The sequence below is a fragment of the Hemicordylus capensis genome, chromosome 2 (genome assembly GCF_027244095.1).
Source record: "Hemicordylus capensis ecotype Gifberg chromosome 2, rHemCap1.1.pri, whole genome shotgun sequence".
NCBI lineage: Eukaryota > Metazoa > Chordata > Lepidosauria > Squamata > Cordylidae > Hemicordylus > Hemicordylus capensis.
Window position 1 is genome coordinate 214,677,797 of NC_069658.1, and position 26,875 is coordinate 214,704,671.

The window sequence follows — 26,875 nt, forward strand, 5'->3', positions numbered from 1 at the left end:
CAAGGGTGATTCTCAAACTGTGCCCTAAGAGGGCCTGAAGATGATTCCCTATCACAAGGAAGCCACAATCTAAAAAGACAGGGGAGATGCCAGCAACTGTCTCTGGGAGGGATTCTGTGCTGGGTTGAATAAGGAGAGTTGTCCTCTCTGCAAAATATGAGAGCCACTACTTGTGGAGGTGCCTCTTTGCCCAGTTGGCAGGGAAATTAGCAAGTCTCCGATTGAGCCAAAGGAGGATTATAGTCCTGGGTTTTCCCCTTAAAGACTGGGAGGTGTGAAGTCTGGAGTCATGAAGGGTGCTTCTGGGCATATGCAGAATGTTACTTTACCCCTGAGTCCTAACAGGTCAATCCTTGCTCTTCGTTTCCATGCAGACTTATCTGCCTCCTTTCTGATGTGGTGGTGTGTTATGGAGGGGGCTATGTGCGAGTACGTGCATGCACCTGGGTGTTCTTAGGCACACATGTATAGGGTGTCTGCTTAGACGTAAAATGTTTGTGGTGTAAAATGAATTTTTTGGTCTGTGTGTCTGTATGCTGGCACATAGATAACACATATGTATTGGGCAAGATCCAGACAAGTTAGTCATGACGAAGTCTCATTGTAATTAATGGTACTTGTATTAAAGGTAAAGTTGTGCCATTGAGTCGGTGTCGACTCGTGGTGACCACAGAGCTCTGTGGTTGTCTTTGGTAGAAGACAGGAGGGGTTTACCTTTGCCATCTCCCGCGCAATATGAGATGCGTTTCAGTAACTTGCACTAGGCAAGTTACTTCCCCACTGCGCTAGTCTGACTTAAGTCTGAATCCTACCTATTACTTTGTGTGTATATGCACATGTGTTTGCACATGTAAACACATTTTTTAGTATTTCTAAGAAAGTTTATGTATTGCTTGTCAGCAAAAGCTATTGAAGTGGTTTATATAACAAAAGGAATGAGAAGATGGTTCTCGGTTTCAAAAGGATTTGCAGTCTTAAACAAAAACCGAAGAGAGACACCAGCAGCAGCCACTGGGAAGGATGCTATGCTGGACTGGACAGTTGCTCTTCCCCCACCCCCTGCTAATAGAAGGGAGCCACTAGTTCAGAATGTTCTCTTTGCCAAGGTAGCGAAGTAACTCTTATATAGACATCCTACGTATGTGTTTGTTTATAGCTCTCTCACACATATGCAAACACAGATATGCATGTGTTGTACTGTAACTGTGTAGTTAATGGTACAGTTGAGGCAGATGTGTGTTTCCGTGGTTGACTGTTATACAATAACAGTTAATTATAGCATGTTGGTAATTATAACTAATTTGAATATTTGTACACACAGACATATATCTATTTGTGCATGCATGTATATTGGAAAGGAGCCATAGGTCATTGGTATAAAATTTGCTTTTCATACAGAAGTTGCAGGTTCCGTCCTTGACAGAATCTCTAGGTAGGGCTTGAAAAGACCCTCTGAAACTCCAGTGAGTCACTGCCAGTCATTGTAGTCCTGAGCTAGATGGACTGAGGGTCTGACTTGGAGTATGGGCAGAATATTACTTGTGTGTGTTAGGGATGTGCACGAACAGGTTCATGCACAGGTCCGAACTGGTTCAGCGCCGCAGGGTGGGGGGAAAGGTGAGTAGGATCTTTAAAAAGGAGGTCCTTACCTGCTCTCCACCGCCCTATGCAGCTTCTTGCTGCAGCGGCCCTCCTCTCAAGAACCCACGTGTGCGTCTGCCACACATGGCATCTGAACCTGCTGTGCACGAACCTCAGTTTGTGCACGTCCCTTGTGGCAGAACTGTATAGAGGAAGCTAACACATGTAGACACACACAGAGATAACACACGTGTGTGTGCAAACAAACACTCACCCACCATCTGTATAAATGGTACTTTCAATGAATTAAAGAATACATCCCTGCCCCAAGGAGCTAACAATCTAGAAATCTGACATCTTCCGCTTCTGCATGCTCCATCTGTGGCTTCTGCTTGCCTTTACTCAACAGGAGAAGAGGGAGGGGACTTCTTCATTGATACTTTGCTTTCCCATCTCTTCCCACATCTTTTGTCCTCCCAGCTCCTCGCCTTGCCCCACATATTCAAAATGTTCTATCCTGTCATGTAGAGTGACAAACAACTTAAAGAAAAGATATCACCCACCCTACCTCATGCCTGTGCACAAATCTCCCAGCCCCTCTTCAACCAGTTCTGCATTAGGATAGGTAGTATTAGTGATGTGGGCATTGTTCCTAGGATGTATATATGTCACTCCCAATTTAAGAAGCCTTTCCTTCCTGCTACCTCCATTCCCTTTAAGAACCTCACTGTATCCGTATCCTCATGTGATTTTTAGCCTCCTTTGACTACCCCTCCTCCAACAATACTTTATTCACATAAGTAGAAATATTTTTTTTATTGTCCAGGTAGCCTTATTGGTTAAGGAGCAACATACCGAACTTGCTCCTTACTTGCCTTGACAGTTAAATAAAAACTTGTATTTAACACTAGTGAACTATTGGAAATGGAGTGGTCAAAGTGGGCTGGAAAGTGTAATCCTATGCATTTTACTCATAAGTCCCTCTGTGTTTAACAATTTGCATACAGTTGTTGTCCGGTTCCTAGAAAACAACTTCTAGGCCTTGTATGCTGCTTGCAAAACTAGCAAGGCTTTTACTTGACAGCTACCACCCTACACACACTCTTGATTGTGCAATTTCTCCCCCTGTGACAAACTTCTTCAGTTGTTCCTAGTTTTTTATACCCTGCTCCTTCACCAAAAAGGCTCTCCTTCCTGCCACCTTCCATTCCATTAAGGACTCCCTGGCTCACCTGGACCACGGCATTTCCAGTTCCCTTGACCCCTTCTCTAACAGTAGTAATTTGTCGATCAATGGTTTCTTAGGATTTTTAGCCTGCTCCCTAATAATTAAGCTGCTTCTTTCTGACACTGACAATTTCCAATCTGATTTACTATATTTATATGCAGCTATAGGTATTTTTATACATGACAAAAGTTCTCAAAGTAGTTTACATAGAAAAATAAGATGGCTTCCTGTTCGACAAGATCTCACAGTCTAACAAAAACACACAAGGTGGTCATCAGTAACAGCTGCAGGAGGGATGCTATGCTAGGGATGGAGAGGAACAGTTGCTGTTCCCCCATTAAATATAAGAGAGTCATCACTTGACAAGATGCCTCTTTGCTCAGCTACCAGGGGCAAATGGCCTTTCCAGAATAAAGCTCTTTTCTTGAGGACCTCCTTCCCATATTAGGTAATTCTTAGCTCTTTTCACCATTCCTGTTTGAATAAGAATACTACCAAGTAGTACAACTATTTCTAGATATTTTACTCCAGTCCCAAACTACTGAAGTTTTCCATCCTCCTAGCAAACATGTGCATACTTTAAGGACACATCTCCATCTCTGTCCACATAATTTCCAGTCCTTTTTGGTTCTCCCCCCTCATTTTATTAGGCTGCGAATAAGGTCATGAGGAATGCTGGAGGGATGGTGTTCCATGAGGATGAGGGAAGAGGGTGGTAGAAAGTAGAATCTTGCTGGTCAAGCAGGATATAAATCCAAGATACAATTGTATTCCTGAAGGAGTGGTCCAAAAGGCTGAGGTTTAGATGATCAGCAAGGGGTGTATTTAAATTGAAAGTGAGGGATGGGGATCAGTTGCCAGGAAGTAGAGTCCCTACAACTTTATTGGGTGGAGAGCAGAAAATAAATCCAAGAATCGGTGTTACATATTTTTGTGGTTTATATTCCACTCTGTACCCAATGAGACTTGTTGGGGTTCTTTGTCATAACCTCTATCCCTTTATCATTTTATAATTTCTGTATTGTATGAAAAAATAACCCTCTTCTGTAGAATTGACAATATCTACCCTACCCCATTAAAGATGCCTCTTTAATAATTTTCTTTTCAGCCCTTTATTATTGCTGTTTCTAGATCTTGTATTCTGTTTGACACACCCCTCTCCCAACTAAAGATACTCCCCTCCTTTATCATTGCCATGATCTGCAGGGAGGGGTGATGTGTGTTTCCTGAAGACCTTGGACGTGTGTGCAAGTTCAGCCTTCTGATCACTTTCTTTCTCCTGACACATGCCCATCATGTTGAAACACACAATTCTCCCATGTCTAGCTCCTTCAGTTCTTACTTTTTAAGGAATTCTCCCCTCTCATCTGTCTTGTCAGCTCTTTCCCTCCCACCTCATATTCCTCTTCATGTGCTTTAACTTTTAACAATTCCATCTCCCCTTTGGGATTCCTGACCAAGCACCATATTCTATATTGGTCCACCATGTACACTTTTATAGAGTACTGCTTGTGCCCGTCTTTATTTTCCTCTTTCTTCTCACCATCTCTATCTCGGATGCCATGTGCTGCATCTCTTCAGATGTGGGGAAAGTGTCTAAAATTCCTAATTATTATTTTTTAATGCTTAAGGAGCTGGCTTTGAAAGGAGGAGGTCTATGCTTTAGTCACATCTCTCGTCCTGCAGCTACTAGTTCTTCTAACTGAGAACTGGTGTTAACAGAATACAGAACAATTTCCCCACCAGGGACGGTAGTCCATCTGTCATAGTGGCTTGTGTTTTGGGGCATGCCCCGAGTAGACCGGAAGTAGTTCATTTTGGCCAGCTTCTGCCTCCGGGAGGCACCACTCACCAGTTTGGAACTTGCAAAAATGTCACAAGAGCAGTGCTTGATTTCTAGAATGAGAAGTCTTGTGTTCAGGAAGCTCTTCTCTCTGCTGTTTGTAGGGGTGGTGGTTGTAGTAACCACCAGCAGTAAAGAAAAGGCACTCTGCTCATGATCAAATAGTACCTCATTTGTCTTCCAGAACTCGCTCCTGACATGACTGAGTGCAGGAATTATGCTCTGGCTCAGTTTAAGCCCTAAATGGGTTCTCATTTCAGCATCTCCAGAGCGAACAGTCTTCTTGATAAACCTGATGCATTGTAGTTAATGTTTGGAGACATTAAAAAGATATTTGTGATCCTCAAAGGGAGATTTCTTATACATTGCCATGTGTTTCACAATGAGACCAATCTGTGCCACTTCTGTGGAAGTGAAGCTAGGGAATTTTGGGGAATCTGAAGCAGTGTGTGGTGGCTGTTGCACTTAGAGCATGTGGGGCTGATTTATATTAAGGTAGACCAGTGATCAGGTTTGTTCACCCCTGAATGGCAGCGATTCTTCGGATTCTCACGTTGAGGTCTGTCATAGGGTGGTTTCCTGAGACGAGTTTTAAACTGGAGGTGCTATGAATCCAACCTGGGGTTATGTGCTTTACCTTTTATGCCAGGGTCCACCTGCACCCAGTCATTAGCTAAGGCTGGAAAATCCCACGTATTTGTTGCCCAAGCTGTGAAGAACGTGCTAATGCTTGCAGATTAAATATTTGCACTGCGCGCTCTGCTTCTCAGAGTGATAGTAAGTTTGAGGATGCAGCAGCCACAGGGTCATTTTTCTTGTGATGAGAGAGAACCAGGGACTTGATGTCATTATGATAGATTTCCTTAAACAATCTTTGTTGTGGGGCAGGCCTCCAGATATGGTGCTCATCTTGTAAAGCAGCATTAGCTTTCCCCAAAAGCAAATGCCTGCCTTCTTTCTCTGCTGGCTGTGTTCTAATTGCCAGGGTATTGCTCTCCAGAGTCCAGCTACCACCAAAGCAGGTAGGGTGTTTCCAGTAGCTAGTAGCCACCAACAATCAACCTATTTGGCAAGCCACTTCTAGCCATTAGTGCCCATTAAAGAAGCATCATTAGCAATTAGCTGAACAAAAATCTAGAGATGTTTCACTCTCCTCACTTGACGCAGCATAACATTCCCATTACAATGTTTTCATTCTTCTGTCCTGGGCTGGCTTTTAGGAAACTGGCAACCTTTTTTTTTTTTTTAAGCAACTGTTGACTATAAACTGGAAATTTTGGGAATAAATTGCTTAGGAACATTGAAAACTGCCTTATTCTGAATCAGACTACTGATCCATCTAGCTCAGTACTGTCTACACTGTCTGGCAGTGGCTCTACAAAATTCCAGGCAGGAGTCTTTCCCAGCCCTCCCTGGTATGGAGACTGTACCAGGGATTGGACCTGAGGCCTTCTGTACGGAAGGAAAATGCACATAGGAAGCTGCCATATACTGAGTCAGACCATTGGTCTATCTAACTCAATATTGTCTACACAGATTAGCAGCGGCTTCTCCAAGGTTGCAGGCAGGAATCTCAGCCCTATCTTGGATATTCTGCCAGGGAGGGAACTTGGAACCTAGATGCTCTTCCCAGAGTGTCCCCATCCCCTAAGGGGAATATCCTACAGTGCTCACATGTAGTCTCCCATTCAAATGCAACCAAGGCAGACCCTGCTTAGCTCCATGGACAAGTCATGCTTGCTACCAGAAGACCTGCTCTTGTCTTTCACTTCCACTCGGCTACAGCCTCATCCTTTACACCTTGACAATTTTTCTTTGGAGCCAGCCCCAAAGTTTTAGACCCAGATAATGGATATGTGATAAAATTATCTGACTTAGTGGCAGACACTCAGGAGGGGGAGGTTCCAAATAACATGTTTAGAAGAGAAATAACAGCTGCTTGGGACAAATACCTCTGAGTATCCTAGTTTAGGTACCTTGGTGCATGGGATTTGTCAAGCGCTGACTTACAGGGGATGCCTTTTGGCTATCTTGGGTCATACAGGTGTGCTTATTCATGAATGACGTGTAAGGCTGTTGAGTTCATGTGATCTGGCTGAGAGTGGAACTCTATCCCTTATGGAGAGGAATAGCCAAAAGCCGACTTGTAAATAGCCCCTTGCCTGGAATGTATAAGAAGCCCATCAGGTGACCTGGGAGGGAACTTTTACAAAAATGTTTCCTTTTAGGTTATAACCAGTGCTGGGGCAACTGGGTTACTAAATGCTTTTGCAAGCTTAGAATGTTTGTTGACTGATCTGCAAGGCTGTTGGAGAACATTTGACATGAGCAGGATAACAGAACTTCATAGATGAGCTGTTGTCCTAATAAGATGCATGCTAATTATGAAGGGCAGGCTCATTCTTCTACATGAAAATACTATCTATCTATCTATCTATCTATCTATCTATCTATCTATCTATCTATCATATTTTTATGCCACCTGATGTATACATCTCTAGGCAGTGTACAAAATTTAAAACAATATTTAAATATCAGCACAGAGTAAAATACACAAAACAATTAAAACAGTAGCACAAGACAATTATTAAAACTAATAACATTCTAATTAAAAGCCTGTTAAGGCACTTGCAATATGCAAGCCATGCGTCTTAAGCGGGGAATCTCTGTTTCAGCTTGCATTGATTACAAGGGTTGGCACTGAGGGCAGGAGAGCTGGTGTCCTGCCAGTAAGGATGCCTCTAAATACCTGCACCTTTTTCTCTGCTACTGTTGCTAGATAAGGGAGGGGAATATAAAGTGAAACCAAAAGTGAACAGAACATATTCTTGCAGTCCTGAGGAAACCTTTTGCTAATGTATCCTCCATTGTTGAAGGGAAATCTGTGTCATGGCAGCCAGCATTAAAAAATCCCACTCTATTTATTCATTCATTCATTCATTCACTCATCCGATTTCTATACTGCCCTTCCAAAAATGGCTCAGAGTGGTTTACACAGAGAAATAATAAATAAATAAGATGGATCCCTGTCCCCAAAGGGCTCACAATCTAAAAACCATAAGATAGACACCAGCAACAGCTACTGGAGGGTTGCTCTGTTGGGGGTGGATAGGGCCAGTTACTCTCCCCCTGCTAAATTAAGAGAATCACCATGTTAAAAGGTGCCTCTTTGCCAGGTTAGCTGGGGTTATTGGAATATTTTAATGAAGTTCCTGTACCTGAGGATAATACAGTGCAACAAAAAAATGCAAGGCTTGGTTGCTTGAATGAAATAGCATTATGAGAAGTGTGTACCTACCTTATAAAAATGAAACCTACATCTTTCTGAATATGTATTAAAGTTATATTAGACTACAAGAATGTACTCTTACTAGAAAATGATTAAATAGAATCTTCCTGACTAGTGATTTAAATTGTGATGATCTAAATAATTAAAATTGGGTCTTTCTGTAAAGTGATTTAAACTGATTTGCTGTAAATCAAATCAACCCTGGATGTGTGCATGCGTCCTAGGAGGGGGAGTAAAGACACATGGCCATTCCCCCTATCTGCCCAGCCCTTCAGCTGCCAGAGGTGGGGGAATCCCTGAAGCAACACTAGAGAACTTAGTTCTGTCTTTGAGCTCTAATTGGGCAAAGGGGAGGACAGCACAGACAAAAACTGGGATAGATGGTGTTTGAGTACAATGGGCAGGAAGCATTGCTCTGTTGACCAAGAAAGGCAGAAGGCCAGACTCATATTTATGCCAGGTTTGGCTGATCTATACGCCTCAAACTGCCTGCCAGTACCTGAGCTCCACACAGACCTTAGTAGCTTGCAACATTGTAAGGGCACACAGTAAATATGGTAAAGTTTTCTTGTTAAAATATTTTGCAGATCCTAGGTGGTGCTGGATATAACCATAAAGAGTAGGAATATATTCGTTTGGGACAGGGGCAGGCATTATGTAGCTCAGGGGCTACTGGTAGCTTCTGGGCTTATCTGAAGTAGCTCTCCAGGTGTTTGGGCTGCTGATCCCTCCCTTCCCTACCAACCAGTACTGCAAACCTGACTGAATGAGGGCATGGCTGCACCATGTTTAATTTACCTCTGTCTCTTCAGGTGCCCAGGATTGCTTTTACTTCTGTTAGTTTTTCTCCAGCTTCTTTGCTCCCCTCCTGTACTGAACCAAAATTATCCTGGAATTCAGGAGTGAGTATTTATTTATTTATCATATTTTTATACTGGCCAAAAGTTGCGTCTCTGGGCGGTTTACAACAAGATAAAACATTAAAACATTAATTAAAAACAAAAACAAGAAATTTAAAACACAACAAAAAATTAAAACAATATTCTAAAACATTAAAAACAATCATAACAATATCAGATAAAAGCCTGGATGAACAGATGCAACTTTAAAGACTTTTTTTAAATTGTCAGAGATGGGGTGGCTCTTATTTCACTAGGGAGCGCATTCCAAAGCCTCGGGGCAGCAACAGAGAAGGCCTGTCCCTGAGTAGCCACCAGACGAGCCGGTGGCAAATGCCAACAGACCTCTTCTGATGATCTCAATGGGTGGTGGTGTTCATAACGAAGATGTTCTCTTAAATACCCAGGGCCCAAGCTGTTTAGGGTTTTATAGGTTATAACTAACATATTTTGCCTGGAAACATATTGGCAGCCAGTGTAACTCCTTCAATACAGGAGTAATATGGTCTCTCCTAGATGACCCAGAGACCACCTGGCTGCTGCATTCTGAACAAACTGTAGTTTCCGGACTACGTAAAAGGGCAGCCTCACATAGAGTGCATTACAGTAATCCAGTCTGGAGGTTACCAGCAGATGTACCACTGTTTTGAGGTCATCTATCTCAAGAAACGGACGCTGCTCGTTTATCAGCCGAAGCTGATAGAAGGCACCTCTGGCTACTGCCTCAACCTGGGACACCAGGGAGAGACTTGGATCCAGAAGCACCCCCAAACTGTGTACCTGTTCCTTCTGGGGAAGTGTGACCCCATCCAGAACAGGCAGATGAAAATCGTCTCCGAGTTTCGACCCCGCACAATGAGTACCTCTGTCTTATCTGGATTCAGTCTCAGTTTGTTATTCCTCATCCAGCCCATTATCGACTCTAGACAGGCATTTAGGGAGGTTATGCCCTCTCCCGAAGATGCTGACATGGAAAAATAGATTTGAGTGTCATCAGCATACTGATGACACCTTGCGCCAAATCTCCTGATGATCTCTCCCAGCAGTTTCATGTAGATGTTAAACAACATCAGAGACAATATGGAGCCCTGAGCGACACCATACGAAAGTTCAGATTTTGAAGAACAACAGTCTCCAAGGGACACCATCTGGAACCTGCCCGAGAGGTAGGAGCGGAACCACTACAGAGCCGTGCCTCTCACCCCAACCCCCTCAGACGCTCCAGAAGGATACTATGGTCGATAGTATCGAAAGCCGCCAAGAGGTCCTAAAGGACCAACAGGGTCACTTTCAATTCACAGTTGGAGATCCTCCATCAGGCCGACCAAGGTAGTCTCCACCCCATAGCCAGCCCGGAAGCCAGTTTGAAATAGGTCTAGATAATCAGTTTCCTCCAAGACTGTTTGGAGCTGGGAGGCCACCACCCTCTCAATTACCTTGCCCAACCATGGAAGGTTGGAGACAGGCTTGTAGTTACTCAGCTCTGAGGCATCCAAAGTAGGCTTCTTCAGAAGCGTTCTAATAATTGCCTCCTTAAGACTGGAAGGCATCCTACCTTCCCTCAGAGGCGCATTTATAATCTCTACCAGGCCTTCTACAACAACCTCCCTGCCAGATAGTATAAGCCATGTTGGGCAAGGGTCAAGAGAACATGTGGTAGGCCACACCATTCCAATTAGCTTGGCCACATCCTCAGGAGTCACAAACTGGAACTGATCCAACCTAACCACACAAGAGTCGCTGGACACCTCCACATCAGACACTGAAGTAATTGTGGAGACTGAGTCTAAGTCAGCCCGAATACTAGAGATTTTCCCCACAAAGAATTCATCACAGTAGGTAATCAATAGTTCCAGATTTTGATTCAAGGGAGGAGGGGCACATACTAGACATACATTCATACATACATACATACATACATACATACTACATATACAAACTTGTTGTCAAAATCATCTATTCTGTTGGTGTTAGGTTTTGTACAAGCGGCCACTTTGCAACTGGCTCCACCTCCCCAAGCTGTTCTGTGGTGGCAGCTCCCAAGGGTCTGACACCCCCCCCCCCCCCCCGGCTCCCAGAAACATTATAGCTGTTCGCCTCTGACCTAGGATTTTCAGGATTCCCCTAAGAACTTGTGCAAGGCTTTATTCTAGGATCAGTGTTGTCCACCCTGCTATTGGTGATAGCAGAACCTCCTTTAAATGGTACACTGAACTTTTACTATCTTTGAAAAGTCCATCTTGGGTCTGACACAGATTATGGCTTAGATACTCAGGGGCCTAGGAGCTTAGCAATTTGACACTGGCATCTATGAACCTGAAGCAATTATTCAGTCTCCAGCAAGGATGGTTCCCCCGGGAGAAGAGAAGGATATTGTCTCCTAAAACTTTAGAGGCTAGTTAATAGGACTTGGAAATATTCCCCCTGTGTAAATATAAATGAGCTATTTGGGTTGCTTGTTTTATTGTATTCACTAGTTAATTCATTGTGTCCTTTTGTAGGGATGATGGGTTTTGCTGAAGTATTTGTTTAGAACAGGCCTCAACTAATATTCTTTGAATCTAGCTCAAAAAGTTAGGAGCTGGACACTGGACTGCTGACAACTGTCGGACATAGTGGCAGACATTGTGGAAGGGGAAAGAAAATGGACTTCTCTTTATCCTGTTTACAAGTAACATCCTGAGAACAGAAACAGGGCTACCTTGGACAAATAAATATTTGATTAAATAATTCTGCTTCTGAATAACCTAGTCTAGATGCCACCAGTAGATTTCTAGGTGCCATGACTCCCTGGTGCCTGGGATTTGTCAAACCTTGGTTTAATACGTTTGATTTTTATCATGGTGCTTAAAATGCTGGGTGCTTTGGGAGTCTTTGAGAAGCAGGGAAGAAATGTTAAATGTGAATAAATTTGGCAAGGATTCGCTGACACAAGGAGAGTCGGTTCTCTCTTAACAACGGTAACCAGAATCGGTTTCATAAGTGTTAGAAAGCCTTGTTAACAAGGGTCCAGAAATCCCTAACTGGCTGTGCTAACGCTTGTGATTGTTGCTGGGGATGGGGCCATTGCTCGGTGGTAGAGCATCTGCTTTGCTTAGAGAAGACCACGCCAGGTTCAGTCCCTGGTAACATCTCCAGGTAGGGCTGGGAAAGACTCCTGCCTGAAACCTTGGAGAAGCTGCTGCCAGTCAGCATAGATGATGCTGAGCTAGATAAGGTACAGTAAGAGTTGAATTGTACACTCTGTGGTAAAAGCACAAAACTTGATGTATACAAAGGGTACCCTATGAAACTCAAAATAAGATACTTCCAAGAATATTAAAAATCAGTTTCACTAAGTTGAGAGAATACTAGGAAAGTCTCCTAATAGAGTAGTAATAGTCTCCTGTAAATTCTCATTCAGGTAATAAAAGAGGCCAAATTCTAGACATGCTAAATGACTGTGCCTTAGTACAGTTGGTCATGGAAACAACCAGAGAGAAGGCAGCCTTGGACTTAATCCTGAGTGGTGCCCAGGACCTGGGGCGAGTTGCAGAACCAGTGGCGAACAGTGACCATAGTGTGATCCAATTCAGCTTCTATGCAAGTGGAGCATTGTCAAGGAAGTCCAACACCAGACGCATTGGACTTCAGAAGAGGACACTTCTCAAAAATGAGGGGACTGGTAAAAACGAAGCTGAAAGGGAAAGTCAGGATCACTCCAGAAAGCATGGAACTTGTTCAAAAACTACAAGAATATAAGGTCAATTGGAAAGAAGGAGGAGAGGCACCATCAAGTTCAGGAGGAGACCAGCATGACTAAAAACTAGAGACAGGGAATTAATAAGAGGGAAGAAGACTTCCTTCAGAAAATGGAAGTCCTGCCTTAATGAAGATAACAGGAAAGGACATAAACACTGGCAAAAAAAATGCCGGGAGACAATAAGGGATGCAAAAAGAGTTTGAGGAACACATAGCTAGAAGTGTCAAGGGGAATAACAAAAACCTCTTTACATATATCTGAAGCAAAAAACCTGCCAGGGAGACAGTTGGACCCTTACCTGATGAGTGTGAAAGGGATTATTGAGGATATGGAGATTGAAGAGAAGCTGAATGAGTTCTTTCCATCTGTCTTCATTGGGGAGGATACTGACCATATACCCACTGTGGAACTCAGCTTCTTGGGGTTGGAGGCTGAAGAACTGGGCCAACTTGAGGTGACAAGGGAAGATATTCTAAACTGTTGTGAAAATCTAAAAATTAACAAATTGCCAGGGCCAGATGGCATCCACCCAATAGTTCTGAAGGCACTCAGATGTTAAATTGTTGATCTCCTAGGAAAAATATGTAACTTACAATCAGACGCTGTACCAGAGGACTGGAAAGTAGCTAATGTAACTCCCAATTTTAAAAAGGAATCCGGGAGGATCTTGGAAATTACAAGCCGGTTAGCTTAACTTCTGTGCTGGGTAAATTGATGGAAAGCATACTTAAGGACAAAATTGTTATACACAGAAGAACAGGCCTTACTGAAGGAGAACCAGCGTGGCTTCTAGAAGGCAAGTCTTGAATCACTAATCTTTTGGAGTTCTTTGAGAGTGTCAACAGGCATGTGGATAAAGATGATCTGGTTGACATGGCTTTTTATTGAGTATATATAGTGCCTAGTATAAAAATCTCTAGGTGATGTACAGAATTAAAACATAACACATTAAAATTCATAAAGATAAAATCATAATAGATAAAAACACATTAACACATTAAAATTTAAAAAAAATTGAGTCTCAGTTGAAGGCCTGGGGAAACAGGTATGTCTTCAGGGTGTTCCTAAAAGCAAACAGAGAAGGAGATGTTCTTATTTCAGCAGAGAGCACATTCTAAAGCCCCGGGACAGCCACAGAAAAGGCCCTGTCCAGAGTCGCCACCAGGAGTTTGCAGGAACTGTGTAACCAGACCTCTCCAGATGATTTTAATAGGCGGCAGGGTTTACAACAGAGAAGGAGCTCTCTTAAATACCCTGGACCTAAGCCGTTAAGGGCTTTATAAGTAATAACTAGCACTTTGTATTTCGTTCGGAAACATATCGGCAGCCAGTGCAGTTCTCTTAGAATTGGTGTTATATGGTCCCTTTGGGAAAACCCAGTCTGGCTGCCACATTCTGTACCAATTGTAGTTTCAGAACTATGTACAAAGACATCCCCATGTAGAGTGTATTACAATAGTCAAGCCTAGAGATTACCAGCATATGTACCACCGTTTTAAGGTCACTAGTCTCCAAGAATGGACGTATCTGGCATATCAGCTGAACTGATTAAAAAATGTGTTGTGTATACTTGGACTTCCAAAAAGCTTTTGACTGCATTCCCCACCAAAGGCTCTTGAATAGACTTAGCAGTCATAGGATAAGGGCACAGGTTCATGTGTGGATTGGTAACTTGCTGAAGGACAGGAAACGGGGATCGGAATAAATGGATAGTCCTTACAATGGAGGTAGGAAGGAAGTGGGGGTCCTCCAGGGATTAGTACTGGGACCATTGCTCTTTAACTTGTTCATAAATGATCTAGAAGTTAGAGTAAGCAGCGAAGTGGCCACATTTGAAGATGCCACTAAACTACTTAGGGTAGTGAAATCCAAAGCAGATTGTGAGGAGCTCCAAAAGGATCTCTCCAGACTGGGTGCGTGTGTGACAAAGGGCAAATTCAATTCAATGTAAGCAAGTGTATAGTGATGCATATTGGGGCAAAAACCCAAAACTTCACATATTGCTGATGGGATCTGAAATGTCAGTGACAGGCGAGAGATCTTGGGGGTCGTGGTGGACAGCTAATTGAAAGTGTTGACAGTGCGTGACAGCTGTGAAAAAGGCAAATTCCATGTTAGGAACCATTAGGAAGGGAGTTGAAAATAGGAATGCTGATATTATAATGTCCTTATACAAATCTGTGGTGCAGCCACATTTGGAGTACTGCATACTGTTCTGGTCACCCTATCTTGAAAAGGATATTATAGAACTGGAAGAGGTGCAGAAGAGGGCAACCCAGATGAATAGAGGCCTGGATCACCTTCCTTATGAGGCTAGGCTACAGCATCTGGGGCTTTATAGTTTGGAAAAGAGGCGACTATGGAGACTATTCATGAGAGTGGACTGAGAGAAATTTCCTCCCTCACAACACTAGAACCAGGGGTCATCCCATGATACTGAAGGTCAGGAAATTGAGGACTGACAAAAGGAAGTTTTTTTTTTGCACAGCCCATAGTCAATCTATGGAATTCTCTGCAACAAGACATGGTGATGCCCTTAAAAAGGTCAATTCCCTGGAGGACAGGTCTTATCAGTGGTTTCTAATCTGGTGTCTATGGGCCACTTCCAGCCTCAAGAGTCAAGATGCCTCCAAATCCCAGTTTTAGAGGAGCAACAGCAAGACAAGGCATGCCCTCCCCTCTTGCCTGTGGCCTTCCCAGAGTTTTAATAGTTTGATGGGTTTTAATAGTTTTTAATGTTTTAATTTTAAATTATTGTAATGTTTTAACCTTTTTATTTGTTTGCATTGCTTTGTTGTGAACCGCCTGTAGACTTGCATGGAGTGGAGAGGGTAGACAGAGAAATTTTTCTCCCTCTCACAACACTAGAACCAGGGGTCAGCCCATGAAACTGAAGGTTGGGAAATTTAGGATTGACAAGAAGTACTTTTTCACACAGTGCATAATTAATCTATGGTATTCTTTGCCACGGGATGTAGTGATGGCCACTATAGCTTGGATGGCTTTAAAAGGGGCTTAGACATATTCTTGGTGGACAGGTCTATCAATGGCTATTAGTCTGGTGGCTGTGGGCCATCTCCAGCCTCAGAGGCACGATGCCTCTCAATACCAGTTCCAGGGGAGTAACAGCAGAAGATAAGGCATGCCCTCACCTCTTGCCTGTGGGCTCCCCAGAGGTATCTGGTGGGCCACTGTGTGAAACAGGATGCTGGACTCGAGAGGCCCTGGGCCTGGTCCAGCTAGGCTGTTAGGTTCTTATGTTGTCTGTGCTATTGTGTGGAGTGCCAGAGGATATCTAAATGCCTCTGCCCAAGTATGACTGTGGAGGGCAGGCCCCACCCTCCTCCATACAACTGATTTGAAGGTGGGGGGAGCTTGTTGTGGTGAGGCTTTGCAAGAGGTCACCCCTCTTGAAGTTGTGGAGAAGAGTAGAGGTGTTCATTGGTGTTGAGTGTTGGTGTTGAGCCCTGCTTATAGAATGTCACAAATATATACAATGCCTACAGTGGTGTTGGATCTAGGTGGAAGTATTAAGGTAGGAGAGGTTTGGGGGTGAGTCCATAGCACAGTGGTAGAGCGCCTGGTTTACATGCAGAAGGTTTAATCCCCGGCAGGAAGAGAGGCAGGGAAGTCAGCAGGGTACTTGGCAAGTGGCAAGTAGAAAACTGAGTGCTCTAAGGCAGGGATTGGCAGGTGAGAGGCTTGAATAAGTCACGCCAGAGTGACCTGATGGCCCAACCAGGAAGATAAGAATTCCTTGCCAGCAGGTAGCCTCCCAGGTACACAAGGAGGGATGAGGGGTGAGTGATTGAAAGCTTTTAGTGAGCTGGAAGGTTGTTTTCTTTCTTCTAAAGTAATTGCCTGCAAGGCTGCCAACTTCTAACTGTGACCGCTGGATCTCCCCCCCCCCACACACACTTCAAATTGGAGTTGTAGTTCTAGGATTTGAGCAAGACCCTTTAAAGCACTGGGGTGCTGCACATAGTCCACTCCAAGGCAGATTTGGGGGGAATGCTAGCGCTCATTTCTTGCAGGCACCTAGGAGTGTGATCTTGAAGCTTAAACACGCATTCACTGTTTCTAAATAAATTTGCGCCTCTTCTAAATAATGTTTAGGTGATATGAAATTTGAACGAGGGAATTCCCACATTCCCGGCCATTGTATCACACCATCTCTTGTTGGTGGTTATTGACAAAGCACTGTAAATTCTAGGCTGGCTCGGGTGTCACTGAGCAATAGGGAACAAAAACCTTAAGACGGGTCTCTCTAACAGTTTGTTAAACTGGAAGTAATCTCCTGGTGTTCCTTTTACTATGTTGTTGCAATAAAGGTTTTTATATCAAAGTTCTCGGAACACACAAACTAAATAGTAGCTGATCAAAAGGCAGGTCACTTAAAATTCGTTAACTGGTTGTCAGTCCTGGTACTTGTGTGTTTCCTAAAAACTATAATACCCTGGATGTGGAGCCCAGGAGTCTAATTTGGGCCATGGGTCACTAATGCTGAGCCCTATAATTATTTTCAGTAGCAGAGCTTGGTTTGAGAACATGCAGATAGTGTGTCTCTGAAAATGAGCAGAATACATTTCCTCCACCATTAACTACCTGCCCCCCTTAATTGGTTGATATCTCTATTTAGGAGGAAAATGTAACTTTGTTTCCTCAAGGGAAGGGAATATAGGACAGCAGTTATTGCTCTTTTCAATTCCCTCAGCTTGCAAAGAAGAGTAGTAGTCCTTTAATGCCTCACTGAAGTAGTGATATGAACAATAGAGATAAGGTATATTTTTCTACTGCTCAAAATTTTATTTATTTATTTATTTATTTATCATGTTTCTATTCCGCCTTTTATATGAATTGTTCTGGCAAGTGGTGTCTTTTCAACTCCCATTGTGATCATTGCAGTGGTAGTTTTGTCTGTCCTCACCCTACCCCACCCTTTCTTTCAGGCACAGGAGAGAGCGGGAAGAGCACGTTCATTAAACAGATGCGGATAATCCACGGCTCGGGCTACTCTGAGGAGGACAAGAAGGGTTTCACCAAGCTGGTGTACCAGAACATCTTCACTGCCATGCAGTCAATGATCAGGGCCATGGAGACCCTGAAGATCCTCTACAAGTATGAACAGAACAAGGTGAGCAAACTCCTCCTCCACCCCCATCACATGCCCCATTTCTCTGTCCTGTTGTCCAAGACCTGGAGTTGCCAGCAGATGGTTTTGTGCGCTCATCCCCTGCTGTTCAGATTATGTGACATAATACATTGGTGCAGAGTGCTGGTGATGAAGAGGCCAAGCTTGTTCTGTTTGAATCTTGCCTCTGCTATAGACTCACGAAAAGTCCTTAGCCAAGCTACTTCCTCTTTGACCTCAGCTCCCCCAGTTGCACTAATACTACTTTACTGAGTTGTAAGGATTTTAAGACCACCTTAAATGGTGCAGCAGGGAAATGCTTGACTAACAAGCAGAAGGTTGCAGGTTCGAATTCCCGCTGGTACTATGTCGGGCAGCAGTGATATAGGAAGATGCTAAAAGGCATCATCTCATACTGCACAGGAGGAGGCAATGGTAAACTCCTCCTGTAGTCTACCAAAGAAAACCACAGGACTCTGTGGGCACCAGGAGTCGAAAATCGACTCGACGGCACACTTTTATTTGAAGGATTTCAAAAACATAAGACTTTGTGAAGTGCTTTGGACTTTCCAGAGTAGTATACAAATGCTATGTGGTGGTGGTGTGTGTGTGTTTAACCTATTTTTATCCCACCCAAACCTTATGTTTACAACACCAGTTTAAACACCAGGGCAGTTTACAACAAAAAATGACAACAGAGAAGTTAAAATAAACCAATGTTGCCACCACTTCATGGGGCAGCTTTGCTACTTATGTGAAACAATGTTCAGGAGCCAGCATTGCTTTTGTTGGATCTGAAGATAGCAGAAAATACTTCAGTCTCTAGGAGCTCAAATTAAGTTCTTTGATGTGGTCTCCGTCTTTTACACAAATGGGCTCTGCGCCTGCTCAGAGACCTCGTCGGAACCTAACAAACTCAATTCTCCTGCTTTGAGCAGGAACCCCACCCCTAGCCGCTCTGTGCAGCTGCACCACTCCTCATCCCCTCAGTCTGTCAGCTGCGCTTCAGTAGACGTTGTAGAATCTGTAGCTCAGCAACAAGTAGGAATATTCTATCCCCTTGTTTTTTCTTTCATATTCTTTATTTCTTATTTTTCGCATAGTAGTGTTTTTTTCTTGGCATTTTGTTATTTACGGGTTTCCCCCTTCTTTAGAGCTCCGATCCTGGCTGGGATGGAGCGTGGTGGCTGACTGGCCTACAGCGTTTATGTCAGGCATGACGAACTTAAAGAAATGCGTTAGTTGCGGATCTAAGATCCTTTCCCCCAATATTCACACCAAATGTCTTCTCTGCTTAGGGGAATCCCACATTGTCAAGACCTGTTATCATTGCCAGAGGTTTACAAAGCAGGCTCGCAAGAATAGGGCTTTTTGCCTGCACGTAGCCCTGTGGGACTTGGCTCTCCATTCTTCAGAAGCCTTATCGTTGAAGCGGTCCATTAAGATGGCTTCTTCAGCAGAGTTGGAGTGTTCAGAAACCACTTCCATGGAGGTCGAAAACCCAGTCTCGATACCGGTTTTGGTGTGTCCGGTTGTCGATCCCTCGATGGTTTTGAGTGCTTCAGTGCATCATGAGGACTTGCCTCAGCGTCCTCTGCCCGCGGTGCTGGATCATTCTCTGACTACTTCGATGTCGAAGCTGAAGAAAAAGATGAGGTTTCCTCATGATTTGCTGGCGGGTCAACACCTCCCTCCTATCCCGAAGAAAAAGAAGACTGCGTCGGTCCCTACTTCGGAGGCCCCGTTGGCCAAGAAGGCTAAGATGGACCAGGCCTCCCTGGATTGCCTAGCAAGGGCTTCGGCCCCACCAGTATCAAAGTCATTAATCTCAGTTTGACCTAGCTCGCCGCAGGCCGGGGACTCCTTCGCCTTGGTGCCTGATCGTGCCCGCACGAACAGAGAACTGTTGGTGGCGACTGACGAGCCTGGACATGCCTCATCCGAGGAGGAGGTGTATTCCCCTGACAAGCCCACAGAAGACGCAACGTGGCTGCCTTGTCGTCATTTGCTCCCTCTGCCGCGCCAGGAGCATCTTCCTCCTAGGGATCGGAGTTCCCATTGGATGACCGCTCCTCTGACTATAGACAGGATCGAGACTGGGACTGTTGTGAGTCCGTGTATACGTATCAGTATCGTATGCCAGAACGCCGCTCCCCCTTGCATGAGGCTGAGCCATCCTCTTATGGTGCTTAGAGCCAGGACTCGGGAGCTTATGGACATTACCAAGTAGACTTATCGTTTGTACTACTCAGACTGTGCTGGGCCTCGATATGGCTCTGGATACCTGGAGGATCCCACGTATGGGAGACCCAGAACTGTTCGGGACTGGCGTGAGTCCCCCTCACACTCAGAAGGGAGGCCTTGCTCTCGATCCCCGCAACGCTCCTCTCGAGGGCGGCTTGAGCGGTGCAATTCGCCTTCCATAATAGGCATCGCAGCCTGCTCAGGTACCGCCGACGGAGCCTCCAGCCTTGGTACTGAACATTGTAGGAAGCAAGATGGGTTCCCCAACTATTTCGACAACCTTGGCCCAAGATTCTTTGGCGCTTCCCAAATTGAACTGTGAGAGCAATCCTAGCTCCCCGGGATCGGAGGTTGCTTCCCCCGGGTCGTCCCCTTTGGACATACAGTCGGACTCGAAGCCTGTTTCTCTGTCTGAGGAGTATAAGCAGTACCCAGCGTATGTGGCCCACATGGCTTCTGCCCTGGGTATGAGCCTCAGTACACAGCAGAAGGGGAATTAGATCCCTTGTTTAGCCTTATTGACATGGAGGCCAAGGTACTGGCAGCTTTACCTCTTAACCCGGCATTATTGGGGGTCATGTGAGGCCATTGGAAAAAGCCAGCCACTCTTTCTCAACCGAATAGGTGCTTGGAGAACTTTTGTAGGGTACAACTGCAGGATGATAAGTTTTTTTCTAAAGAATCATCCTTCCCCAAATTCTATTGTCGTTGAGGAGTCTCTACAGAAGGCCAGAGGTTACAGCCAGTTGGCTCCAGGTGACAAGGAGGGCAGAAAATTAGACTTCTTTGGAAGGCGGCTTTACTCTGCCTCGGCTCTTCACTTAAGGGTGGCCAGCTATCAGGCCTACAATGCCTGCTATAACCACTTTCTGTGAGAGAAGGTGGCTCCATTTTTTTGGACCTATTGCCACAAGACAAACACGATCTGGCTAAGGCATTTATCCGTGAGGCGATACAGGTGGTGAAACGGGAGCTCTACTCAGCTAGGCACTCGGTGGAGTGCGCGGCCAAGGCCTGTGGCTCAGGTGGCATGCCTGGCTGCGTTCCTCTGGCCTGACCTATGAGGCCTGTGCCAGGGTCGAGGACCTCCCTTTTGACGGTTCCAGCCTCTTCATGGATCAGGCGGACAACATGCTCCAAAAGGTCCAGAAGTTGAGGAGCATGGTGAGGTCCAAGTCTTATTCTTCCTCGACACCCAAACCACAGAAGTCTTCCAGGTGGTCCCCTTATCAACAGCAGAAGGGCTCTTCTCAGCAGCAAGCTTCGTCTGAGCACTCTTTTCGTGGCAACAGGTTCCAGTCTCGATACAAGTCGGACCTCCAGCCTTTCAGAAAGAGTGCCCCAATGCCTTTCCAAAGAAACAATGAATCGGGGTGCTTTTGGACTCTCCTGGCCCCATTTGTGGCGAGCTGGGACATGGTGACCATGGACCGTGAATCCTCACAGTCATACATTTGGGCTACACTCTCTAGTTCATTGGGACACCACCCATGTCTGGGGTTGTGACTACTCCGTATACTCCAGAATTGGACCAGGAGGTCTCCTCTCGAAAGATGCGATAGAACGAATCACCAATCCAGAGAGTCCCAGTTTCTATTCCAGGTACTTTGTCGTGCCAGAACCGAGGGGAGGTCAGCGTCCTATACTGGACCTCAGGGCCCTGAACAGGCACCTGGTGTACAGACGTTTCTGCATGCTATCGGTACCAACCATACTGGCCATCCTGGAAAAGGGCATGTGGCTGGTCTCCCTAGACCTGAAGGATGTATACTATCATGTCTCATTGTTTTCAGCATCAATGCTTTCTGTGCTTCCAGATAGGGGGGATCCCCTATCAATTCAAAGCCTTGCCATTTGGTCTCACGATGGCACTGAGAGTTTTTACAAAATGCCTGGCCCCGGTGGTGGCTTTCCTGTAGGAACGAGGGTTACAGGTCCTGCCGTACCTGGACGATTGTCCTGCCGTACCTGGACGATTGTCCTGCCGTACCTGGACGATTGTCCTGCCGTACCTGGACGATTGTCCTGGTGAGCACCAGAGGAGCAGTTCTTGATGCCCTCGAGATGGTTGTAGATACCCTACAGGTTCTGGGTTTCCAGATCAGTTTCAAGAAATCTCAGCTGGAACCGAACTGCAGGATACAATTCATAGGGCTGATTTTCGATACGGCCTTGGAGAAGATCTTCCTCCTGGACACCCGCATACATACTCTCAGGTGGCTTGCCACCATTTTCAAGCCAGGGGCCCACAGACTATGTTCTCTGTACAGCGCTTGTTGGGGCATATGGCTGCCACCACTTACATGCTCCCTCAAGTGTGTTTTCGGATGCGCATCGTTCAGAGGTGGTTCTTGGACGTATTTGATCCCCTTCGGGATCCAGCTTGTTTGAAGCGCACGCCCCCTCTGGGTGTGACTGCGGCATGGTGGCCAAGATTCACCATCTGAATGTTGGCACCCCTCTCTAGGCTCTCCGGTCACGTTGAGTGATTATGACCAATACGTCGGAGCTTGGTTTGGGAGCACACTTGGGCGGATTTCACCTGAGTGGACATTAGTCCCCCAGGGAGAGGACCCAGCACATCAACTATTTGGAGCTTGGGGCCATATTCAATGCACTCAAAGGGTTCTTGCCCATGATTGCGGGTTGCTCGGTGATGATACAGACAACACTGCGGCAAAAGTCTACGTCAATCGGCAGGGCAGCACAGCATGTCTTCAAGGAGCCTTCTGTTCCTGTCACTGGACCTTTGGCACTGGTGTGTGGCACATGCGGTGTCGCCTCATGCGGTCTACATGCAGGGTTCCCTGAATGTCCAGGCGGACACGTTGAGCCGAATGAAGACTGTCTCCCATGAGTGGGCATTGGACCATGGCGTTCTCAGGGACCTATTTGTACAATGGGGTGTTCCAACTCTGGATCTATTTGCTTCCCCGGACAATGCTTGATGTGCCCTCAGGGGATCAACCAAAGGCCTTTGGGCTGGGAATTATGGGAGTTGAAGTCCAATAACATCTGGGGACCCGAGGTTGAGAATCCCTGCTCTAGGCGATGCCTTTGTCCTATCTTGGATGGGCCCTCTACTCTACGTGTTCCCGCCATTCCCCCTCATTCCAAGGGTCCTGTACAAACTGAGGGCAGATTGTGCCAGGGCCATCCTGATAGCCCCATGGTGGCCCAGGAGGCCTTGGTTTCCGACCCTGAGGCAGCTGGCAGTGGCTTGGATGCTCCTCCCTGCCCTTCCGGACCTGTGTCGCGGGGTGGGGGGTGGGGTGGGTGCTCCACCTGGATGTTCGTCCCTTGCACCTGACAGCCTGGAGGGTCCTGCCGACTTCCTGCTAAGACTCGGAGCATTTTGCTTGCGGCCAGGAAGCAGTCCACAAGAAAATCCTATGGCCATAAGTGGACTTGCTTCACTGCATGGATTTGATGCATTTAACCCCTCTGTGCAGGATGCCTGTACATATCTCCTCTTCCTTAAAGAGTCTGGTTTGAAACTCTCATCCCTTAGGGTCCATTTGGCTACCATTGTGGTGCATTCCCCGACAACCCAGGTTTCTTGGTTTAAGGACCCGTTAGTTTAAAACTTTCTGAAAGGGTTGTCCCATGTTTTTCCGGACAACCCTGTTATGTCTCTGGCCTGGGACCTGTCTGTGGTTTTGGCTGGTTTGCTACGGCCTCCTTTTGAGCCTTTCACTTCAGTTGACCCCGTCTCCTGACCTGGAAGGTTGCTTTTTTGGTGGCCGTAACCTTCGCTAGGAGGGTGAGTAAATTGCAGACTCTGAGGGTTGATCCACCATACTTCCCAGTTTCACAAGGACAAGGTTGTGCTCAGGCCGGATGTCCAGTTCCTTCCTAAGGTGGTCTCTGTTTCACCGTTCCTTTTTACTCACTTTACCTGTGTTTTTCCAGAACCCTTCCTCAGACGCGGAGCGCAGGTTACATTTTTGGACGTTAGAAGGGCCTTATCCTATGACCAGACGTCTTCTGAGTGGAGGAAAGCTCCTTCCCGGTTTGTTCTCTATGATGGGCCACGTAAAGGTTTCCAAATGTCTGCCCAATCCATGTCTAGATAGTCTCAACAATTGAGCTTCAATATCAACTGGCTCATAAGCAGTTGCCTGCAACCGTTAAAGCGTTAAAGTCCATGGCAGCCTCTGTTGCCTTTTATCGTTCAATCCCCTTGGACGCTGTCTGTCAGGCAACTACTTGGGCTTCGCCCCACTTGTTTATCCGTCATTATGCTATTGATGCCAGGGCATGGAATGATGCTGTGTTTGGCAGAAGTGTCCTGCAGTCCATTTTCAGTTGATGTACTTGTTTCTGAAATAAATACTTCTGGCAGATTACATGTTTCTGTTTCTTCGCTCCTCCTTGGGTGCTAGCTTGTTGTGCACTCATTTGTGTAAAAGACAGAGATCATGTCGAAGAACTACAGGTTGCTTACCTGTAACTTTGGTTCTTCTAGTGTTCATCTGTCCTTTTACACATCCTCCCTGCGGGGTCTACTGAAGCTGGACTCTGTGACTGAGGGGATGAGGAGTGGCGCAGCTGCATATAGCGGCTGGGTGTGGGGTTCCCACCCAAAGCAAGAGAATTGAGCTTGTTAGGTTCCAATGAGGTCTCTGCGCAGGTGCATAGCCCCCTCCTTTTTTAAAGGACAGATGACCACTAGAAGAACTAAAGTTACAGGTAAGCAACCTGTAGTTCTTTCCACCTCTTGTATTTTTGAATTTATATACCACCTTTCATTAAAATACTCCCAAATCACTTTACAATATAATTAAAAGAATGAACAATAAAAAATACACAATTAAAAGTACAAATTAAATTTAAATATAAAAATACATTTATATTTAAAGGTTTAAAAACTTATATAAAATAAAACAGTAAAACCCAAAACACAAACCAGCAGCAAAAAACAGTTCTTTCATAAGAAGTGAAGGTGAAGAGCCAAGTTTTAACTTTTTTTCTAAAAACTGTGAGGAGAGTAGATGCTAGCCAGGAAAGCATTCCAAATCCTGGGGGCAATGACTGAGAAGGCCCTGTCCCATTTGCTCAACAGCTGAGCCTCCCTCACTGTTGGCATGTGAAGCAGAGCCTCCTCTGATCTTGTCAAGCAGGCAGAAACCCTTTGGAGCAGGCAATCCCTCAGGTATCCAGGGCCCAAACTCCAGGGTTTTAAAGATCAAAACTAGCACCTTGAATTGGACTTGGAAACAAATTTGTAGCCAGTGCAGCTCTTTCGGAATGGGTGTAATATGATCCCAGCAGGCAGTCCATATAAAATATTTGCTGATGCATCTTGCACTAGCTTCAATTTCTGAATATTCTTCAAGGGCAGCCCCACCTAGAGCACATTACAGTCATCCAGCCATGACGTGACTAAAATTTGGGTAACTGTGGTCAGAATTGCCTTCTCGAGAAAGGGATGCAGCTGGTGCACTAGCTGAAGCTGTGCAAATGCACCTCTGGCCAGAGCCTCCACCTGAGCATCCAAAAGCAGAGCCAGGTTCAGCAGTACTCCCAAGCTTGGCAAGGGACCCACATGGTACATTATTGGGTTGTCTAGACTCGATGCTGCCCAGGGATCTAAGAGGCTTTGGAGGGCAAAGATGTGGCAGGGTGACTGGTGTGCTGCTGTTGTTAAATGCTATGTATTCTTACACACGTGTGTGCGTGGTTATGAGAGTAGCATTCAAAGGAATCTGTGGCAGTCAGGATCTGACCTCTAGCTGTTACCAAGAATATCAGAAGCAGGGGTAATGGGATGGGAGAGGACTAATGATTGGTGGGGTGGTAGATATATATATTTTTAAACGTCTTGCTTTCTCACCCACTCTACATTGTAGGCCAATGCACAGCTGCTCCGGGAAGTGGATGTAGAAAAGGTCTCATCCTTCGAGCAGCCCTATGTAAGTGCAGTTAAGACTTTGTGGAATGATCCCGGAATCCAGGAGTGTTATGACCGGCGGCGAGAATACCAGCTCTCCGACTCTGCCAAATAGTAAGCACATTTAGTTGAGAATGTGGCTACGTTCAGTAACCTCACAGGGTAGCATACATAGTCAGAAATAACATTCCACATTGAAACAAGTGAACAGCCAGAATCAGTCAGAAGTAGATGAGTAAGATTCAGTAAGTGTGGCCTTCGGGCTCTTTGATGCTGGCACTCTTGTAGTAGTGTGTCTGCTTGCTGGGGTCCTCTTTCTGAAGGTGTGTGTGGTGGGAAGAACTTCTGTGAAAAAAGAACAGGGCTTTGATAAGGCAATTTAATGCCCCTTATTTGTCCACACTGAAATAATATTATGAAGCCCAGAACATTGCTGTTAAAAATACGATGGTGTTTTCTGCTAGCAGGAGTATTTGCTCCCTGCAGCATTTGAGGGCAATAGCATAGCAAACACCAATGCCGTCCCCAGTGCTAAAGGGCACTGCCACTCTTCAACTTGCTGGTTGCAGGAACCAGCCCCCCACCCCACCCCCAGAGGAGTGTCTGCTCCACACCACTCATGTGAGGGATTGGGCTAAGGTCTAGAAATGTACAGTTTGTTGATACAATGGAATTAGTTTATTTTTGTATACCAGAAGGATCAAGTTGGTTTATTAAGGAATCTCTTCTTGTTTTAACAAAAGTAATGCTCTAAAATCCCCTGACCAGTATTGTAGCCAGTTGGACTAAATCTTTTGTGACTAGGCAAATGCCCAACCTGGATCTGAAGAGAGGCAGAAGTGGTCACTTTTCTTCTTGCTGCTACCTTAAAGAAAGAACTTCTCAGTGTCTTTCATTGCTCAGCGATTGTGGCTATTAAGCAGAGATTCTCAAACTTGGGTCACCAGGTGTTTTTGGACGACAGTTCCCATCTCCTGCCACAGTGGCCGAATCAGTGATGGGAATTGTCCAGCAACACCTGGACA

General features: G+C 45.4%; 1 protein-coding gene across 1 annotated transcript in view; it reads left to right on the top strand.

The window, feature by feature from the left end:
• Nucleotides 1-26,875, top strand: part of GNA11 (G protein subunit alpha 11) — a 44,550-nt gene that overhangs the window by 2,243 nt on the left and 15,432 nt on the right. Inside the window, exons 2-3 of the mRNA XM_053294420.1 lie at nt 17,532-17,716; nt 25,810-25,964. Coding sequence (XP_053150395.1) covers nt 17,532-17,716; nt 25,810-25,964 — 340 coding nt within the window. The remainder of the gene's footprint in view (nt 1-17,531; nt 17,717-25,809; nt 25,965-26,875) is intronic.